The 21,455-nt window shown below is 39.0% G+C and overlaps 2 protein-coding genes across 2 annotated transcripts; one reads left to right on the top strand and one right to left on the bottom strand.

Annotated features, from left to right (window-relative positions):
- The first annotated feature begins 523 nt into the window (after window positions 1-523).
- Window positions 524-10,282, top strand: si:dkey-12h9.6 (macoilin). Its single transcript, XM_067481847.1, has 11 exons — window positions 524-780; window positions 2,111-2,252; window positions 2,352-2,478; window positions 2,682-2,805; window positions 3,124-3,302; window positions 4,272-4,737; window positions 4,822-4,980; window positions 5,282-5,452; window positions 6,571-6,697; window positions 7,392-7,566; window positions 8,081-10,282. Exons 1-11 carry the CDS (start codon window positions 704-706, stop codon window positions 8,269-8,271), a joined length of 1,938 nt encoding a protein of 645 aa, XP_067337948.1. The 5' UTR covers window positions 524-703; the 3' UTR covers window positions 8,272-10,282.
- A 603-nt stretch (window positions 10,283-10,885) lies between these two features.
- Window positions 10,886-20,919, bottom strand: nrbp1 (nuclear receptor binding protein 1). The gene is made up of 18 exons (XM_067481849.1): window positions 20,317-20,919; window positions 19,770-20,028; window positions 19,169-19,291; window positions 18,526-18,627; window positions 18,342-18,431; window positions 18,140-18,180; window positions 17,449-17,543; window positions 16,023-16,106; window positions 15,881-15,939; window positions 15,367-15,465; window positions 15,114-15,246; window positions 14,842-14,929; window positions 14,079-14,129; window positions 13,703-13,838; window positions 13,350-13,403; window positions 13,178-13,241; window positions 12,682-12,737; window positions 10,886-12,573 (listed from the first exon to the last, which is right to left on the bottom strand). Exons 2-18 carry the CDS (start codon window positions 19,998-20,000, stop codon window positions 12,478-12,480), a joined length of 1,602 nt encoding a protein of 533 aa, XP_067337950.1. The 5' UTR covers window positions 20,001-20,028; window positions 20,317-20,919; the 3' UTR covers window positions 10,886-12,477.
- Between the last annotated feature and the right edge of the window lie 536 nt (window positions 20,920-21,455).

Consider the following 21,455-nt stretch of genomic DNA (forward strand, 5'->3'; position numbering starts at 1 on the left):
GTACAGAATAATCTAATTCAATCCAATTTTCCGCTTCTGATTTGGAGATTTCTCCTTGTGCTGGAAGTTCTACCTACAAACTTCTCACTCTGGCATGGGGTGGTACCTGGGGGGGGGGGGGGGGGGGGACAATCAGATTTTGGGGGAAGGCTTAGAGCCACCTCAGGCCACCCCTCTGGCTCTGCCCCGGTAGTAACGGTGGTGGGACCTAAAACACTTGTAATAAGAACAGGAATGGAGACATTTATATAATATCATGTCAAATAGTAAGGTACTGTTAGGTAGATCATCCTGATTATAATTGCTTTTACTTGATTAAGGACTGAAGGATTTCCTTTACAACAATTAGTCATAAGAAAATATTGATTTTTATTACTGTATTAATTAAAACTTCATACATTTTGCTAAGCTGACTGTGATATTAATATTTAACACAACACAGTGATGAATGTGCGCACATTGTGTTGATCTGCTCCCCTCCTGCGATGAACACTTGTAGGTACAGTCTCCACTGAGCATGCGCACAGCCGTTGGGTCTCCTGTATTTGTTTCCAGACATCATCACAGGTTGGACTGAACATCTTCATCCACAAAGAGGGATTTCTCCCCCCCTTTTTTTATTTCTCAGCGCTGCCTTCCCCCCCTCTTAGTCGCTGCTGCTGCGGTGTCCCAACAACAGCGCGGAGGGAGCAGAAGCCATAAGATGAAGAAACGATGTGTGGACGCGACCAGGCTCCGCAAAATGAAAAAACTGAAAATAACCGAGAAGCTGTCTGAAAGGTAGCTACCGCTGCGAGGCTGCTTTTGTCGTGGTCTTTGTGTGAATTTCATCCTGCTCAGCTGTCTTGCCTCTCACATCGCGTCACTCCGTCCATGTCTTCCATTTTCTATGAGCATGTGTGGAGCTTGAAGGTGGCGGAGCGCAGAGATGTGCCGAGTTACTTCATCCTGCATTGTTTACAGACAGAAATCAGCAGCCCTGCAACTTAACGTGGGCCTGTGTTCTCTCCAGGCTCCTCAGTCTGCTTTTGCACTGGCTCCTGCTCAAATTAGGTGCACAGTTATCACATCATGCCTGTCTGGGAAAATACTAACAACTGAATTTCCCGTTATGGTCCATGGAGAGCCTGAAAGCATAATTGGAAATCGTCTAGACAGAGTCCAGACAAGAATAGCACCCGAAGAAAACTGTGCATTTTTTCACATGAAGGCTTTATCATTATATACAATCAAACATGTTATTTATTTGCACGTCATCAGTTGCATTTTAAAATGACTGCTCTTTGTGTGCTCTTTTTTTTCCTGCTCTTGTTGTCATCGTTCAATAACTTACAATTGACCAGTGAGACTGATTAATATGCATAGATTTAGTAACAGTATAAAGCATGTTCCAGCATATTTAAAGAAGTTATTTTGGTGCTCGGTTTATCTTTCTCCTCGCTCTTAAAGATGAAGTGTTGATGTTGTTTTTTTTACTGCAGAATCACATTTAGTAAGTATAGTTAGCAGTGAGATAAATTAAAACACATAGTTTTAGTAACAATACGAACACATTTGAACTTGGGAATTTAGGAATTTAACATGCTGTGGCTCCAGGTTAAATACTTGTGAAATAATATCTATCAGCTGAAAAATAAATACCCATCATATAAATTGAAATACACTCTGTATCTCGACCATTAGGGGGTAGATTTAAACTTGTGTGTAATAGGATGCTGTGGTGCTCCCTCCCTCTCTCCTCCAGATGAAATATTGCCATGGTTACCAAACAAAGAGGGGGTGATGTGATAGCAGCCTATGAGCACAACAAAGGAGGAAACAGCTCCTGTTTGGCTTGTGCTCACCTAACAAAATGAATGAGGGAACAGTCATTGTTCTTCAGCGCCTTTACTTAAAGGGATGAAATGCGATGAATTTTTTAAAAAGATGCATCCACTCAATTATAGGTTTAATACTTCTAAAAGCTTGTGTGTTTGTTAAATAGCAGCATTTAAAAAGCTTTACTGTATTTGAAATGACTTTATTTACTAGAATCAGAGGAGGAAACTGCACATGCCAACTGAATAAAACATACAATTTACTCGCTTATCATTTCTGCATCTGCTTGCAGTGCATTCACCTTCCTGAAGTTTATTATGATGTGGACGCTGGTGCTGCTGGCAGATTTCATCCTTGAATTCAGACTGGAGTACCTGTGGCCATGCTGGCTCTTTTTTGGGAGTGTATATACCACTTTCCACTGCCACGGGCTGGTGAGAACCCCCCAACAGTTGCTTGGTTTGAAATTGTGTGACAGTCCCACAGAATGAATCCAATGTCTTCATTGAAACGATTGTTCTCTTTGTTTGCAGGTGATTTGTGTTGTTTTTGTTTGTGCTGCCTTTACTCTGGACATCTTCTGTTTAATTTTTGTTCCTTTGCACTGGCTGTTCTTTGTGGCCAGCACCTATGTATTATTCAATTACATATGGCACACAGGTGAGCAGGGAATTATTTGTTTGTGCTTTTTATACCCCCAGTTATTCCAAACTGTTCCTTACACAACAATTTCATTTTCATTGCTATTCAACTACAACTGTTTATTATTTTTAATTTAATTTAATTGCTGATTATTTTATTTGATTAGATGCTGGTGTCATTTGCCAACTCTTCATATCTGACTATTTTATGTTTCTTTTCAGAGAAGGGCATCTGTATATCAACAGTGTTCCTCTGGATTCTACTTGTGTACACAGAAGCTTCACTAAGACTTAAAGACATTAAAACCGCTCACGCCAACCTCTCTCATCTTTTTGCTGCACACTGGTATGTTTATGTTTGAATAAAAAGAGCCACTCAACCTTCTGTAGAATTAAAACTAATCCTCTAAATAAAACTAATTGAGCTGTAATAAATGCATTAGTGTTGAATGAATTACCTGTGTCACATTATGAAAAATTCACTTTTATGTTTCCAGTTAATGAGCAATTATGATGTAAAGTATGTAAAGTAAATGTATGTAAAGAATGCATACATTTATAGAATAGCCACTTATAATCAGGCAGGATTTGTTTAGATCTTATCTCTGTAATGTGGCGCTCGTACACAACTACAGTATCTTTGTTTCTCTGTGTTCTTTTTCAGTATTGGATATCCTGTGGTGTATCTAGGATTTGATGCCACCTGCTATTTCACCAACATTTTTAAGCTGCGCATACAGAAAGCTGTGCAGAATGAGAACGATTTCCACATGCACCTCCTGCAGCATTCACTCCCTCCAGGCCTGCAGGTTTACCCCAAGACTGGCACAGATGGCAACAGCAGTGAGTCTGTGCACCGGCACCGGCCATTCAATCACACATCAAACTACCATTCACTCAATCTGCAGGATGTGTCAGTTTCTTTTGTCTTGATTTTTAGTGCTGTGCACTGGGTCTTTGTTGTATGTGATCACACAAGTAGGGTGAGATTGGAAGTTTAAGTTTCTGTAGGTGGGATCCTTTGTTTGGATGATAATTACTGATACCAAGCACTCAGTACTGTGGAGCTACCTTACAAATACAGTGTATTGAATGTAAATAATTTCAAATGGAAATGTGAGTAACTATAATGGATCAGCAGCAAGTTCCCTAAAATACAGCCCTTCATCACTCAGTGCTATTAAAGCTACAGTGTGCAAGTTCAACTAGCACCAACGTGAAACTTGGAATCAGTTATCTCTATCTCCCCACTCTGCTACAGCTTTGGGTTTGCTCGGTTGTCGCACCACACTCTGCGCAGCCCTGCAAGCACAGGACGTTATCAAATTACAATAAATAAGAATATTCTACTAAATGTACTAATCAGACAGAAATGGAAAACAGAAGGATTTAAAGCAACAGATATCTGTTTTGGCAAATCTGGGAACTTTTGGACGCCCACTGATTTCTGGAAGTTTATCTAGATCAGAATAATGACAACAAAACTCAAGTGGCAGCAAATGAATATTTGCACAGGCAAACAGTTGCTAGTGTCTGTTTTTTGAGTACAGTGAACTACAGAGCTTAAAATCAAATAGACTCTACAGTCAGGGACAAAATGTTCAATAGCTGCCTTAATATATCCCACACACTTTCAGGTGCTATGTAATGAGGCAATCAATGTTATTCACTTCTAGTCACAATGATATGTATGTTTAGACAGTACATCGATATGTACACAGACTTATCATCAGTATACTCATAGTTGGCTGATATCATATATATGATACAGTGCTGGAAGTAACCACCTCTTGGTTTTTATCTGTATTGCAGACTCAAAATGGAAGATAAAACCTGATTCAAGTCAGTATCAGTGTCAGAGCAGTACGGCAGTTGCCCATGATGAAGTGCACACAGTGGACTGCCTCCAAATCCGGAGCGAGGAGAGAGCGACAGACAAGGCAACTCAGGAGGTGAGGTGTGCTGAATCGAACCGCAGGCCATCTTCATTCAAACACGCTGCTGGGGAGCCCAGAGATCTCCATAGCAGGGCGGGAGGACCAGAATCCTCTCCAACCTCAGATAATCTACCTCAAGAGGAGCATGGAAGCAAAGCCGCACGAGCGGCCAAAAACACCTCGCCAAAAGCCCGCAGAGGCAACACAAACACTTCTTCACCACCTGCAGGACGACCTGAGAAGAAACAGAGATCCAGCTCCAAAACAGCCAGCCCCAGTCGGAACATGACAGACAAGAGTACAACAACAGCTCAGAGTTATTACTCTGAACAGATGAGCAAGTACGACACAAATAGTTTGAACTTAGATGGAGGTATAATGTGACGGTGGAATTAAGAGAAATAAGGAGAAAATTCTACTTTCAGGTTGGAGCAGGAGCTGAGGAGGCTGAAGGTTGAGCTGCAGGCGAGCAGACAGAGCGAGCAGGAGCTGAGAAGTCACATCTGCAACCTGACCAACAGTGAGAGGAGCCTGAGGCCAGAGGTTTCTCTGCTCAGACAGTCCAACATGCTGCTTCAAAGCAAGTGGGTGATCCACCAAACACACTGGGGGAAGCTTAAATGTACAACAGTGTGCTACAGTATTAGACACTGACACATACATGTTTTTAAACCTTTTTTTAAACAAAATCAAGCTTTTAACCAATCAACAATCCACCAACAGATGATGATCCAACAGATAATTCATTGTTTAATTAAGCACATCAGTATTATGCTTTATTTACCATGTTAGGACATTTTCTGTAAGCATATATATTGTTTCTTTTGTTGGCACAGTGTTCTCTCTACGTCATTATCTGAGGTTAAATTAACGTCTTTTCGTCAGGATTCTGTGTCTGACCAAAACCAAGCAGCGGGACAAACAGACAGCCGCCATACTGGAGAAAAAGACCAGAGAAGAGACGGATGCCAGACACTCTGTTGAGAAACAGTTGGGTGAACTTCACGCTCAGAAACTGGAGGAGGCGGCCAGCATAGCACGGAGCCTAACAAACAGGTAATCACACCTATCACACCTTTACAGTCCCTGTACTGAAGTCGATTAGTGCCTGAAAAGTAAAGCTGGGATCTACATACATACTGATAATAAAAACTGAATTTTGCTGTTAGTGAATGCATCATGTTGTTTACTCACTTTCTTGACCTGGTGTCTGTATGTTCCCTCTGAAGCTGGAGACAGCTTCAGTAGCAGTTTGTTTAGCTTAGCATAAAGGCTGGAAACAGGGGGGAACCTCTGGCCTATAAGAATGTGAAGATACGTAACGCTGTGTTAACTGTTTGGGGATAAATGTGCCATCTTGAGAGGTATGCAGTGTTTTCTTTGGCTGAAATTCTTAAGTTGTTCAAATGCGATAGAGATGAGAAGGAGCGAAGAGGAAGAAAGAGGAACCTACCTGGAGGAATTTATTCACAATAGCAAGCAATGCTATCTGGAAGAACTAATGATGAGAAATACAGTTTTCCAGTGGTTAATTTACAAGCTGTCAAACTGAGAGCGTACAGACATAAATTCATTAATCAATCAAAACTTTATTGATAGAGCTCCTGTCATACAGATAAAGTCAGTTCAGAAGTGCTTTACAGACGATTGAACGTTAAAGAAATGTGTATCAAGCAAAGAAAATGGAAGAACAAAAAAGTCGAAGAATTGAAAATAACAATAAAAAATAACAATAACTAATTAAAATGAGAAGTAGACAAAAAGGCACAGCAAACGAGGATGATAAGATATAAACCAAAAGAAAAGCAGGGGATCCTCACAAGATGGCTCCCGTGTCCCCAACAGTTAACCTGGCATAATGTAAACTTCATATTGTCTTTATCTAATAAAAGGAATCCTTAGGTGAAATCCAGCCTAGCTGCGTCCCCGTTTCCAGTGTTTATGTGAAGCTGGCTCCAGCTTCATACGGAACTCACGCGCAATTACATTTCAGATGACGCAAAACTATTTTTGATGAATATCTTTACAGATTGTTGACCTTGTATATTAAAACGGCGTCTTCATTACACTGCAAATGAAATGTCATGTTTCTTTCTCTGTGAACCGGTCTTTTTATTAAATGAAACCCCTCTCTTACCGCTCAAAACTGCTATTTTCTCCATCTCCTACACCAGGCAGGAACACTCTGAAACCCAAATGTTAAGGAAAAGAGTTAAAGATCTAGAGACAGAGTACAAACAACTACAGCTGGAGTATCAAGTGAAAGAGAGTCATGTGGTAGATCTAGAGAGTGATGTTGAGGTATTTTTTTTTCCTTTATTTGGGAATGAACTTGTGAGTTTGTCCGTGAGTCTCAAGTGCTCCAGTACTTGATTGTCTTTAGTTTGGTCTTTTAGTGGTTTTGTTTGATTTTTATGTTTTTTTGTGTCTGTAATTATTGTATTATCAAACAGAATGGGTTTTAATGGGTGAATTTGAGTTCTTTTGGTTTCGTTTTGGCTTGGATACTGCACTTTTGTCATCATATCAGTACACAGTGTTATTGTACAGTTGTTTGTGTATGACATCGGGTGTGCACATTGTGGTACTGTGTGGGTTTGGATTTCATTTTAGTGGCATATTCTCCATGAAGCATGCTAAAAAAAAAAAAAGCCAGGTCTTTCATAAAAACATTGCACTGCTTTAAGGCAAATGTGGGAACATGTTAAACACAGAAAGAATCATCTTTCAGTAAATCCCTCTCTTTAATGTTTTTTGAATGTCTGGCCAGTTCATCATCAGTGTGTGAAAACCGTTTGCTCTGTCGTGCATTGGTTCCCTAAGTGAACAAAACGAACTCCATTTCCAGAATAGTTAAACAAACTAGACCTGACTGAAATTTAAAGAACACATAAAGACTTGGGGAACCAAAGCACTGGCTTCCTCAGTTGGTGGCTGCGGGAGGTAACACTGCTGTTTTGATGCGCCCTAACCCGTGTTGTGCCTTTGGATTCAGGCTTTGGGGCAATACCACGGTGTGGAGAAAGAGACAGACATGCTGCTGTCCACTCTGTCAGCCATGCAGGAGAAGGCTCAACATTTAGAGTACAACCTGAGCGCTGAGACCCGCATCAAACTGGACCTGTTCTCAGCTCTGGGAGATGCCCGCAGACAGCTGGAAATCGCTCAAGGTTCAGTTTTTTCCTGACGTAGCGAGAGTTTTGCCTCAGTGTTTAAATCCTGCACGAACTGAATGATGCTTTTCTATGTATTGTGTTTTTTGTCATATCTTGCTGTTAGTTAAAAGAAAATGTGGGGGGAAAAAGGGGGGCAGCAATTTTAAAGGAAATTTGAAGGACATTTTGGCTCCAAACAAGTAATGAATTTGGGATGGAAATGTGTCCAGTGGCACCATCAACTGGACTTAAAGTATATTACATTTTGGTTACACTCCTGAGAAATCATGTCCTTATATTTCATACCATAAATATTCATGTCAAGAGTTTACACATTTTATAACTTTTAAAACCATGTTACTGGAAAGGATTAAGGAACAAGAAATCAGCCAGCTGCTATCATTTAGGATGTGCTTAAATCCAGGTGCATTATTTTGCTTGAAAACTGAACAACTCAAAGCATCACATTTACAATCACCAGAAAAAATATGAATTGATGTGTCATTAAACACATTTCTCCTTCCTACAGATAAAATACTGAAGCAGGACCGGGAGATAAGAGAAATGAAACAGAAGATTGCTGAGGTGATGGCCGTCAGCCCCGGCGTGTCCTACATGGCTCCTCGGCCTCCGGTGCCGCAGTATCTCACCAAGCTCCTCAATTCTGAGCGCTACATGCTGAATCCACGAGCACTGATGTACCAGTGTCTGAAGAAATAAAGAATGCCATCATGTTTTCCAGACCCCTCCATTATAAAACGCAAGAGGGGAGGGGGTTAATGGATTTCAATGCAGCGCAAAAATTACATGTACTTCCAACCAGGAGTGGAACTAGAACAAGCCTCCACAAGTCAAATGCCTTTAGCCGCACTAATGGTGCTAACTCTACATCACTCTGTATTATTGCCGTTTTCTTTCCACATCAAGGTTTGGAGAGTTTCACTCCAAAATAAGATTTAAGTTATGGAAGACCTGACCGCAAGAGAGTTGCACAAATTATCTGGTTGTTCAGACACAGATTGGTCTAAATGAAAGTTTGGTGCTGGGGTTGGATATTTCTACACAAGATACAAAATGAATATATCACATATATGTGATTTGTTCATCTGCCACTCTCCTCTCTGATCAGAAATGATTTGTTTACCCATGTCACATAATTTCTGGTTATTTAAGCTCAAATTGTTAAAGTAGACGAATCTTGCAGACCTAGGTAAAAACCTGAGGATAATTAAAGCGTTCAACATTTTTTACATCCTAATTTCAAGTATTTTATTTATAGAATTGTTCAATTTTAGGAAATATTACCTTTCTGAAAATTATTACAGAATTAAAGCTGCATATATAATACGATTTAAAATTTATTGACAAACAATTTAAAAATAATCAATGTTATGCATTTATGATTCAAATATATATATTTTTTTTTTAGAATCGATAGGAGGAAATTTCTTGATTACTAGAAAGCGCACAGGTCTTGGTAATGACATTAACAATGGCTCTGTGAAGTTTACCAGTAAGTCGTGACAGTGCAACTGTGATCAGAAAATGGAATTCAGCCATCAGTTATTTTATTATTCATATTTGTGCCCAACCTTCTGTGAGAAATCAAAGCAAAAAGATTTGTTTAAAAACAACAACTATAATGAGTACTGTGACAACTGACTTTGGTAACAAAGTTCAGTATGATAAATGATACTATTGAATTGTGTCTGGGCCCTAGTTAAAAGTGTTAATGGACTGTCAATTAAAAAAAAAAAAAACACTTATTTAATAAATGCAGGTTAGTCCAAACAAGTTTCTAAATACAGTTCTCTAAAGACATAAATGTCGTTATTTACTGAAATTAGCATATTCAGTTGTTTAAAGCAAAAATGCAATAAGATCTTGTCTGTGTGTAAATAGCCCATTTAGACTCATTTGATTTGTGCTGAAAGTAAGACAACACCAGTTAATCTGATTAACACTTATAAATCTTAATTATGTTGTTTTCAAATGACAGCCTTCAGACTTTGACCATTTCCAATTAATAGGTGTCCTTTGTTGGACTGTAGTAAAATCTGGGCGTTTGAAGTCGAGCCATAGCAGTAGAAGCAGCTCGCAGTGAGTATCTGTTTGTCCGAACTTACAGCGAATTAGTACACTTTGAGGTTTGGCAGCTCTACAACAGCAAACTTCTGGAAACAAAAGGGTGAAGTGACTTTATCTGCAAGTACAAGTGGAGTTACATGAAACAAGGAATGGTGAATTCAATTACTGTGCCTATAAACACTACTTTCAAACTGGGAAGTAAAAACACAATTTTAATGTGAAAGAGTAATGTGTTTGAAGTGCTATGTACTGTTTTTGTTTTTTTTATTCACAATGTACAGAATTGAAAATACCACTAATGAAACACAAACTGGATGTCACCATTTTGGTAGGTTTTTTTTCGTTTTTTATTTTGAGTGTGTTTCTAGGGTGTTTTATATACAAACTTTTTTAGTCTTGCTGTACTTCTATTATTCTGCTGTAATTTTGTACGGCAATGTGTTTGTCAGCATGAAATGTGTTTTATTCAGCGGTTATGAGCACACATTGTGACTTTTAAGTATGTACATTATTATACTTGTACAAGGGCTACAGTTTCTTAAACATTTGAACAAATAATTCAAATGGTGATGATCGGAGTGTAGCGATCACACTCCAGATGCACCGGGATGGCATTTTTGTATAAATAATTTTTTTGTCCCAATTGTGAGTCTGTGTGTTAATTATTGCAGTTAAAATGTGATGTTTAAACTTTCTTTAAACATCATCTAAACTACATTTCAGTTGTGTTTTAAATAGCGGCGTGGCTCCAATGTTATGGTAATGTTAACATTAACGTGCTTATCTCTTCTTTTGGTCCTCTAAACAACCCTGAATATTTAATAGGAAAGAAATAAGACCTGCTCATTGCCTAAATTGTCTGTAGAGGCACCAGGTTATTGAAAGGGCCTCTCAGATTGTGATGAAAATCTAAAGAGATTACAGTACCAAATACAGGAAATGGGAGGAAATTAAATTATTTCACCAGACACAAAGACAAGTATCAATTGCATACACATGAAATGTTGCTCCACACGTGGTTAATCATTTAGGTTCTGGGATCTGACATCTACATGCACATCTGTTGGGCAGAGTTTTTGCTGGTGGACCATCCAAAAACTGGCCACTGAACCTGCCTTTTTTTTTTTTTTTTAAACCAAGAAGCAGAGACAATCTTAAGTAAACATCTCACTGTGTATGATCTGAAATTCTCCATCAGCAGCAGGCCTGAGCTTGTGATATACACAAGATGACACAGAACAAGGACTTGAAGTGCTGATTGTGTAATTTTATTATATCAGGAAGTGAAAAAAAGGGTTAAATGAGTAGCGGAAACAGAGCAGTGTCCAGCATACAGTGTACAAGATGGCTACAAGCATGCCAGGCAGTCCAACACTGGTATCCTGCAGTATCTACAGACCCTAACAAAAGGTAGTCACAGCATAAAGAAAACAAAATTGGATAACTTACTAAAATTCCAATGATTTCCAAATTATCAAGTCTCAAGTCTGTTAGGTGTGAAGAAGCTGGAGGCTACAGGACAGATACAGCCAACAGAAGTATACAGAAGTGCAAACTAGCAGAGATTAGACAGTTATTAGATGCAAGAGAACTGAGCCAAAACTGAATTCCTAAGTGGCAAAAGCATGTTGTAGCTGGGATGTCAAGCAGTGCTTCAGCTATGAAGGAAACTAATGATTCAGAGCCACAAAATCTAAATACTGACAGGGCCATAGTTGATAAAATTCTTTCACCATGATACTTCCATCTATCGCCATCTTTGTTAAAATGAGAACTAAACCAACTACAGAAATAAGCTTGTTGCATGCACCAGTTTCCATTTGGACCGTAAAGCATACGTGCGCTCACCAAATCTGTTGACACACCAGATCACGTGCTTAAATGCCAGAGCATTCAAATTAACATTTCCTGTGTAAAATGCCACTTAAAGACAATTACTTGACCTAATTCTAATCAGTAAGTGCTGCAATAGGTTTCTTAAAACAGCAGCTAGTAGGTACACGGACTGGACCAAAGTCGACAAACTATCTTATAGAAAATTATTTGATTGAAAGAAGCAAGTAAAAGCATACATTCAAATGACCACCGGCCTTAGTGCTGGAAGTGAAGTACAGTGCACAACCAACAAAAGGTCCAAATAAATAGCTTCATATTTAATATATGGGTAGCTCTTCCGATTGTGTTGCAGCTGCATGTTTTATGTCTATGTTGATAGAATCCGAGTTTTTAACTACTAAAAGTGACAAAGCTTGACGCAGTCTTCGGAAACCAATACAAGGTAGGAAAGATGCCTCACTCACTGCTCAAGAGAACGTTTAAAGGCCCAGTAAACCAGACTTAACCTTACAACACCATTAATACATACAATTCTGTATGCCTGGACAGAGTTTTTTTTTTTCCATACAGACAACTATTAAACAGTTTGAAGTAAAAATGTTTAAAATACAATTTTAATACTGACTTAAGGAAAATACTGCCGTTATCCAGTTTTATGTTGCTTACCTCTCCCACTTCAACAGTGTTTAGAACTGAAAGAGATACGCTAAAAATGAAAACATTTGTATTTTCCTTTAAGTTGCAACTAGGATTTTCTCTCTTAAAAGAGAAGCAGATGGCTGTATTGGGTGGGATGAAAAATAAAAAGATAGAAAGCGACAACCACTTAGTGGCAGCTTTTCCCACCAGAAGTTACAAGGACAGGCTGCAGGATCTGCAATCAGACCAAGGCTTCCTCTCCTCTGTCCTTGCAAAGCTCTCTTGCAACTTGGAAGTGGAGCAAAAAGCTAGTCCTGTTGAAGAGGACGAGGAGGGCTGACAGAAGGCCTGGCGAGTCCTCTGCTATGAGGACACTGTCACCGGATTGAGAGAACCATTTCGGCTGTAGAATTTTGAGAAGGCCTCTTCAAGAACAGATGCAAGCCGTGGCTGATCGCCCTGAAATGCAGAGACAATGAGGTCGAACAATTATCTTGTGTTTTTGGATGCTAAAGTCAGGATGTCAGGGTTATGAGGGTTGAGGTCGAGATGGAGAAGTCTACTTACCTCACTGATAAATCCTAGCTGAACAAGCTCCACAGCCAGCTCCTGCACGTTTTCATCTGGGGGTGGGGGACATTTAGAGTGTTGACAGGACAATGACGTGTCATTAAATAATGTTCTTTTAAGGCAACTCAACTCAAACAATTTTGTCAAGCAAAGTTTTAATAAACTGCTTCTCCTATGTTGTGTCTGAGTCATTAGCATGCACACAGAAAATACAAGCATGTCCAGTACAGCAACCCATGAGCAAAGGATCATGTGATACTAATAATTATGTGCCGTATATTTAGCAGTTTGCCAAAAATGGTAGCAGAGAAATACTGCATAATAGGGAAAATTCAATTTGTAAATGCTATATCATCAAGTTCTGCAAATACACATACACACAAGGTGTTGATAAAGCAGTTCACCAGTCATCCAAGTTGTCATACATTCAGTGACAATGCTTACATTGCTGCATGCAACTTCACAGTCGTAATAAAGAAATAAGAATACTCACTTGGTAACAAGTCACAGCTCAAGTGCCTGTTTAATTTATCCTCAAGTTTCAACAGCAAGGTCAACTAAAAGGAGAAAAGTCAATTAAAAGTTGATCAACACAGATCACTTTTAAATACAGCATAATGTGTATAACTTGTGAACACAAACGTTACAGAATTAATGAGACTTACATGATGTTTGGTGCCTTCATCAACTGGCTCAATGTTACACTGCATCTGAAGGACCTGTAGAGTTAAAAATGGAAATATTCTTCAGCTCATAAACATACAAACAAAAGAAATACTTGAATCAGTGCATAGAATGGATAGGATGAAGGTGCATTGTGGGTTTTATTTAAGAAATACAGAGACACACAAAATAAATCATTTCCATCTGCACGTCCATAAATTGGTAACTTCTGCTAATGGCATCCTTGAGAAAATTTGGAGGCATCTTAAGTGGTAAAACAAATTATTTTAATGTTTTTGCCTTGCACAGAGTTTCCCCTATCATTATTTCACTGAGGTATATTTGCAGTTCTCACCTTCCTGGTCTCGAGCTCTGCAGGCTCAGGAGTTGGAGTTTTGACTGAAGGGGGCACTATAGGAGACTTCACTGCCTCTTGCTGTGGTTGCTGTGGACAGGGTATCCCAAACGCTGTCAAAGGATAAATCCCATTCCTAATACAGAGAGAAAGAAAGAAAAAAAATAAAAACTATAAAAATTGCAGTTGTGGACATTCTGCAGGAGTTGTGCTCCAAATTGGCAGCTGAGAAAGATGGTATACTGTACAGTGGTCCCTAAATAAGGCAGGGTCTTTTTAATCAATGGATATGTTGTAACTAACGTGAACAGCAGGCCCAACTATTAAAACCAGAATCTTTAAATCAGCAACATAATAATAATTATTATTTTCCTACCTTACATCTTCTAGAAACTTGTCCAGCTCAAGCGCAGGAAACTGAGAGAGCCTGATACAGAGAAAAAAACACGTGAATATTCTAGGTCTTCTATGGCAGTAAGCTAATATCAGGTTCTGGATTCACAAACATTACACTGAGTCATAGCAATTCACTGTTGGTTTTAGCCTTTTTATAGCATTTGTTGACAAGAACAAATATACAGAAATTCACCAGCCTTATTAAGAATCCAGCTAGGTTTCAACTTTTCATTATATTAATTTTATTAACTGCAAGGCAACCTTAATGTCTACGCAATATCTACAACCAGTAATTTCTTTGTAATACAAAATCTATGTAAAACAAAATAATAATAAAGTCATTATAAAGTATAGACACATGAGCAAGTGAACTCCACTAAATATTATTTCCTCATACTTTTTCCCAAAACAGTGTTTATTATTGAGGTCACAGTAGGTGAAGGAGTCATACTGGAGTGCACTACAGTAAAGTATATTAAGAGGTAGTTCAAATGTTTTAAGCACCCTATTAAAATAAATGAGGCAGACAAAGCAGGACCACTCCTTAATAGACCCACTCTAGTACGACTATGCCAACCACTTTAACCCAATAATAAACATAGAATTATCAGTTTTCTGATGACTGATAACTGAGAAATTATAACTTTGTAAAAGTAGACATTATGCCAGAGATGCTGTATTGAATTGGATTAGACTCCACGGGTGTACGTAAGGAAATGGCCAGTGAATGGTCTGACACTTACTTCATCTGAACGTTCTTGGCTTCAACAATCACCAAGTTTGGGTCCATGTTCTTTTTCATTTCCTCTAAAGCATTTTCTGGAATCATATCTGCAGGTAAAATAAAAGCACTGTAATCAGAGAAGAGCACTCAACCATGAGAGAGAGTTACTTCTCCAATCTTCCCCACATGCTGCAGTATGGGCTTGTTGTAATTGCATTGTGTGATACAAGTGTTTCAAGAAGTTATTTAAACATATAAACTGATAAAGTGTGTGTGTGTGTCTTTACTCACACTGGTGGCTGACGATGCAGTGTGCAGCCAACAGTTTGAGTAAGGGCACCTCAAACAAGGCCTGGTGAAATAGCAACTCCTTAGCTGTGGGTCGCCTACTGGGATCTACCTCCAGACACTTTTGGATGAATTCCTGAAAATAATTTAATAAAAACAATTACTTTTTTTTCTTTTTTCCGTAATGAATCATTAGGCAAAAAGAAAGTTCATGTTCTGGGTGTGTCTCCCAAACAGCCTCACAGGCTTTGCTCACCCGTTGTAATGGGTCCTCTAGGGACTGAATGGCACTGTTTATAGCTTCTTGGGACACATAAGAGGAATCTCCATTACTCTGGATTTCCAACACAGCCATCTGAAGGAGTGATTAGACAATGAAGGCTGCAGATTTGAAATGATTCATAAATACTCACCAAAACGAGCAATAAATCCACAACAGCCGCTCCCATGTTACATAACACAATTTGGAGACACTGGTAATGATCACGGCACACCTATTTTTATTATTAATCATACAAAAGACGTAAGTATTTTACATTTCCTTTCTTACAAAAGACAGTGATAAATAAACAGTGACTGCTGAAACAGATTACTAGCGTATCTTAATTTGGATCACACTGTTAGAATGCTATGATACATAATTTATCAGTGCATTACTTCTAAAGTACTCGGTAAGACTTGTATTGAGACAAACTGTGTGCTCTCATTGTTTTTGTGAATCACCACAAAAGCAGGACTGAGTTATTAACAGCTACAAGGTTTGCTCTCACCTCTAAGGCGCACATTCCAAAAGAATAGATATCCACAGCTGTGGTGACGTTGGCAACAGCTGAAAAGAAACAAAACTCGTCAATAACATAAAAACACCACTGCAGACCATGAGAAAAAAGTTACACACTAACAGAATCTTACCTCCATATTCTGGAGCAAAAAAGTGAAGGCTTTTCTGCTCTTCCCGACAAGTTTTCACGTGGTTGTTAATAGTGTCTGGAGCAACTAAAATTGTGGAGAATTATGTTTTATTAAGATCATTAATACAGAAGTAGAAGAAGAAGTAAACATGTGGTTGATGAGAGGCCATGTTAAGCCACAGATGGGTGCAGGTGCAAAACACTTAAAAATAAAACACTGTTTCAGACATGAACACTAGAGAATGTCAGGGGGATCCTGACAGTGTCTGTTTCCCTTTCAGACATGTAGCAAACGTTGGGACATAATCTGTGTGAGATGCGTTCTCACTTGTGAAGGAATACTCCAACTGGGCAGAGGGTGGGGCTTGGGCATCTGAAGCAAGGTGCAGAGCATGATGCAAAAACAAAGCTGCAGAAGTGACCGTGTTTTGCTTTCTAATCTGGTCGAATACCACAGAATCTCATGCTGTTCCTTGTATTTGTTTGATGATTTCCAGGTCTCCCCTCACCAACAATAGTTCATGAATTTCGTTGCCCTTCCAGTTCAACATTGTTGTTGGGTTGAATGAATGCGTTTTTAACCTTCAGGTGTTTCGTCAGGTGCCTGGTCTAGTTGCAGTCGCAGGAAATAGACATCATCAACACACCCACTCACTCATGGGAAGTTCTCTGGCATATTACTTCCTCTATTCACAAATGAGCTCAGTTGGAGATAATCCGGACTTTGCACTAGGGAACTGGCTGGGTAAAAATCAGAGCAATGACTTGGGCGTTTGCGTTCACACATACAACCACCCCAGAGAAAGTCTGGAAAGTGTCTGAATTCTAGTGCTTGTCTGAAAGGGGCTTTAAGGGAAAAAAAGTAAAAATTGTCCAAAAACTGAAAAAAAAGCACTGCAAGCTGTGCATATAAGCAAAAAATAAATAAAATAAAAATAAACACCACACAGTATCCTACAGAAAGTAGTGAAGCCTATTCAGGAACTTTTAATATTTCACACAAAAACATGCAAACTAAAAAAACCATAAAAGATGTGGCACTGTGGTGTAATGTATTTAAAGGAAATTACATTTTTATTAGAGTCTTGAGATGTTTGATGGATTATTTAAACTATGGGTTGACACAGCCGCTGATGGTATTATGATTTGCTTATTTATTAAACACTGTCATCTAATGGGCTACTGTCTCTTCTCTAATGTAACTGTGCATGGTAATGCGAAAGCAAAAATGGGTATTATACTATATGTCATGCGCAGTCCTAACTGCAGATGTCAGTTTTTGTTCGCACAGACCATGCATCCATTAACAAGGTTTTGGGGAATTCACTGTGCAAGCAGCCCTCCACATATCCCTGTACCACTGGCTTCACGGTGCTATGCTGAAATTCTGCTGGAACATCTCTTGCTTTGTATGGATTGAGGCCTACCTGAACCAATCTTAATGAGGCCATTGTGCTGAATGAAGATGGTGTCACAGGTCAGGTTGCCATGGATGATGGGAGGTTCACAGGAGTGCAAGTAGCTGAGAGCAAGAGAAGAAGGTTACAAGTGATTTAAAAAAAAAAAAAAAAAACACACACACACAAAAAATAAACAGGTAACGCATTTGTCAAATGACTGCAGCTGCTGGTTGTTAAAATGCGTGACAGTTCCACAATATTCACACATAATTTATGAGACTAAGCAATACAGAGCAAGGGAAATTTACTTGTAAAGCACATTTCATGCAAATAAACTCAATGTGCTTTTTACGGAAAGAAGAATAAAAAAATAAATAAATAATAATTAAACACACTACGTATACTTACACAAATGTGTATATACATATATTTACTGTACATACACCGCTACATACATAATACAACTATAAACCTCAAACAAATATTGCTGTTACTTGTTAGCCCCATAACGAAATAAGCCCTATTAGCAGATAGCTAGATTCAGAAAGGGTTGTCAGCAACTTTAACAATAAGCCCTTGAGAACTATAGAATTATCCTCAATAAAATATAGATTTTTTTCCACTGATGGAACAGTGGAATTTCCCCATTGTGGGATCAATCAAGTCTCATCTCATCTATTATGAGGGCAATTATTATGATAGGTTAGTTTAAACTAACCTGAGAGCAGACAGAATTTGTGTGCACCAGCGCTTCCAGGCCTGTCAGATGAGAGAATATGTTAATGGTACAATCTCACTGGTCCAAAAACAGAAACAGGTTAAAACAGGACTTCTATCAATCATTTCTGACTTGTCAGAATAATGTTTAACAAAATTTTAATTTAAAAATCCATCTGTGAGGAAAAGCAGAGATTTCACACCTTTTCATTCATTGTCTTGTGGTTTTTCTTTGTCTTCTTCAAAAACTGTTTGAGACTTCCCGATGACATGTATTCAGTAATGAAAATAACCTGCAGAACAAATGCAAAACAAAAATAATTATTAATGAGATTTTATTTGTCACGCGATTTGATGAACAGGGGATGTTCTTTAATGATCTCATACCCTCGCTCTGTTCTCTTTGACATCAGCCCAGTACTTGTGAAACTTCACAATGTTTAAATGCTCCAGCTGAATCAAGTTGTCAAACACTGCTTTAACTTTTTCCTGCAGAAAAATAAAATGATTAAATCAAACACATTATAACTAATCATTTGCAAGTTTTTAAGTCTAGCACAAACACATTTTAAAAACATAATTGCATATTTCTATATGCTATCAACTAAGGCCAGTTCTGCAGCTGAAGCCATATGGAAGAAATTGGATATGACTTCAGAATAAAGCAAAGCATCATGATAGAAAGCCTACAATTCCAATATGTATGTGCAAGCAAAGCCTAAATACCACTTGTCACCATATGACCTTTTTTTTTTTTTTAACATTTCTGACAAATTCACTGACTGAATACTGTGCTGGCAGCAACAAGCTCCACCACTTCCTAAGAAGCTTAAAAGCTAAAAAGGAAAACAGTAGGCTTCCACATTGTTAGTGAGATAACAGCAAAAACAAAAAAATACACAAGAATCTAATAGTAAGCATCTCGTCAATGCATTAAATATAAATGTTGTTCCCTTGCCCATAATCATCAGATGTTAACATCATAAAAATCTAATCTACCAAATCTATTTTACTGTATCTCTGCACCCACCTCTTGCAGTTTGAAATTTTTCCTTTCTGAGAACATGACCTCATTCCACACCACCTCAACTCCTTCCTCAGTGTCCATGGCCAAGTAAGCATTATCGATCCCAGGGACGTTGCGCTGATTCACCTTTAGGAAATAAACAGAATATTTTATCAACATTTTTAAATACTCCAGTAAAAAGGTAACAGAGACGGCATAGAGAATAGTCAGTGCTTATCTACAATGTTTAGGACATTTATCATTAAAAACCATCAGCATTATGAGGGTCTCTTTTCACCCTGGCAACAACTTCCAGGACAGGTCTAGTTTATGAAATAGGTTCTTCCTCCAGACTGTAGGCAGAGAAGTCATCCCAAGGAAATAACTAATAATCAATAAATAACTGTTGTTAAATTCAATGTTTTTAACCTCGGCACAAAGGCCACATAACTGAGCTAAACATGTTTGCCTGAACTTTAGCTTGAATATTTAGTGTCTTTGTGAAAGTCATGTTTCACAGCCCCATCACCCCACTGTCCTTTTATAGTTTCTTGAGACTGGACCATTTACTGTATTTGCTAACAACACTTGGTGAATTAAGGTCATAGATAAAGATGAAATCTACCTCTTCTCTGCGTTTCTGCCAGCGTCCACACGGGCTTTCCTCCAAAATCTCCGACTCATCCTCGCTTTCCTCTTCCTCGTCCTCCGTGGCAGCGGTAGCTGGAGCCTGGGTCACCGTGGACACGGGGGGAGACACTGATGACACTCCTTGACCTGCGGGTGCAGCTGCCATCGCCTCTGGTCTCACCTCCTGGGTAGTGTCCGGGCCCTGCTTGTTCTCTCCCTCAGACATTCTTTCAGTCGTCAGGCCAAATAGCCTGCTGCATAGCACAGAAATACCCAACCACAAGGTCACTATCATAGTCCAGAAGGCTGATTTTAGCGCTCTGTTAAATAATTTGAGCCATTCGATCGAATTCTAAACGATTTTGGCAACAGCTGCATGCACTCGGAAGCTGTAGCGGCCGAACATGCAGTAGCTGTTGCTGAGGAGTAGCCGGTGACACTTTGAAACAAAGTTAACATTAGCTCACTTAGCACTCAGCAGGAAAGGCCATAACAACAACAAAAGGAAAAGTAAAGCAGTAAAAAATAATCATTGGACATACGTGTTAAAGATGGGAAATGTGACGAAGCCAGCTCCAGCTTAACTGACTCACACTGTGGAGGACCGAGCCCAGCTGGCTCTTTCTGCTTTGTTAGCTCTAAGTTGCCGTTGAATCTTCTTGGTTTCTCAGCAGAGTAGCAGCTAGCTTCTTGCCTACGGTGCGTTACAAACGTAGCACGAGACAGCAGCGGAAACTACCGGCGACAACTCAGGTATCAGCGTTCACAGTCGTGACTTTATTGAGAAATATCTGTAACTCGATGTTTCTTTGTACGTTTTATTTACTCGCCAGGAAGCAGGCTAGCTCGTTCGCTGCTAACTAGCAAGCGAGCGTTTTTAGCAGCCCACCGCCCCTTCCTGCTGCGTCTCAAGACTCCAGCTCTGCTAATGTGTGCTACCACACAAACTGCAACAGCACTAAACGCGTTGACTGGTTAATAACATCACAAGATTTCAAAGAAGATCGACAAAAGAAACAAAGAGATATTAATGTTATCAATAATTTTATATCCTCGAACACAACTGTTGACCGACTTTACACTGAGGTTAACATTTCTCCTGATATGATGGCGACAGCTGCCAGCTGCACACTGCGCTAAGAACAAGTGACGTCATAGTCAAGACTGGTTGCCAGGTACAGGCAGCCTCGTCCCCCGTTTTTAAATAAAATACATTTAAAGGATAGTTTCACACTTTTTCAAGTTTACATTAAAAGAATAGTCAGTTCCCCTGACAACACAGAAGGTTTGCTCTTCTTCTCAAAGGCATTAATCAAATTAAATGTGTCACAGTCACATTATTCACAATCTGCTCACAATCTGATTCACAAAAATTTATTAAAAACTTTCTCTGAGGACAACATGAAATCTCAACTTTCCAAATAAGTCCCACTGAAGCTACAATATGCAACTCAGGAGAATTAAGTAAGTGGTAGCATCTGAAGCCACTGACTGGGGTTATTGCTATTCAGGGTTTTGCTGTCTTTCTGATGGTTTATCATGTTTTCCTGATTGTTGGTCATTGTGTCAGCTGGGCTGCTTTTGTTTTGACGTTGTAATTGTGTTTTTAATGTGACCTGCCTGGGGAACTGCAGATGAAAATTTGCCAACTCCAGTGCAATGCATCATCTGAAAAAACGTA

Source organism: Channa argus, chromosome 17 (assembly GCF_033026475.1).
Source record: "Channa argus isolate prfri chromosome 17, Channa argus male v1.0, whole genome shotgun sequence".
Taxonomy (NCBI): Eukaryota; Metazoa; Chordata; class Actinopteri; order Anabantiformes; family Channidae; genus Channa; species Channa argus.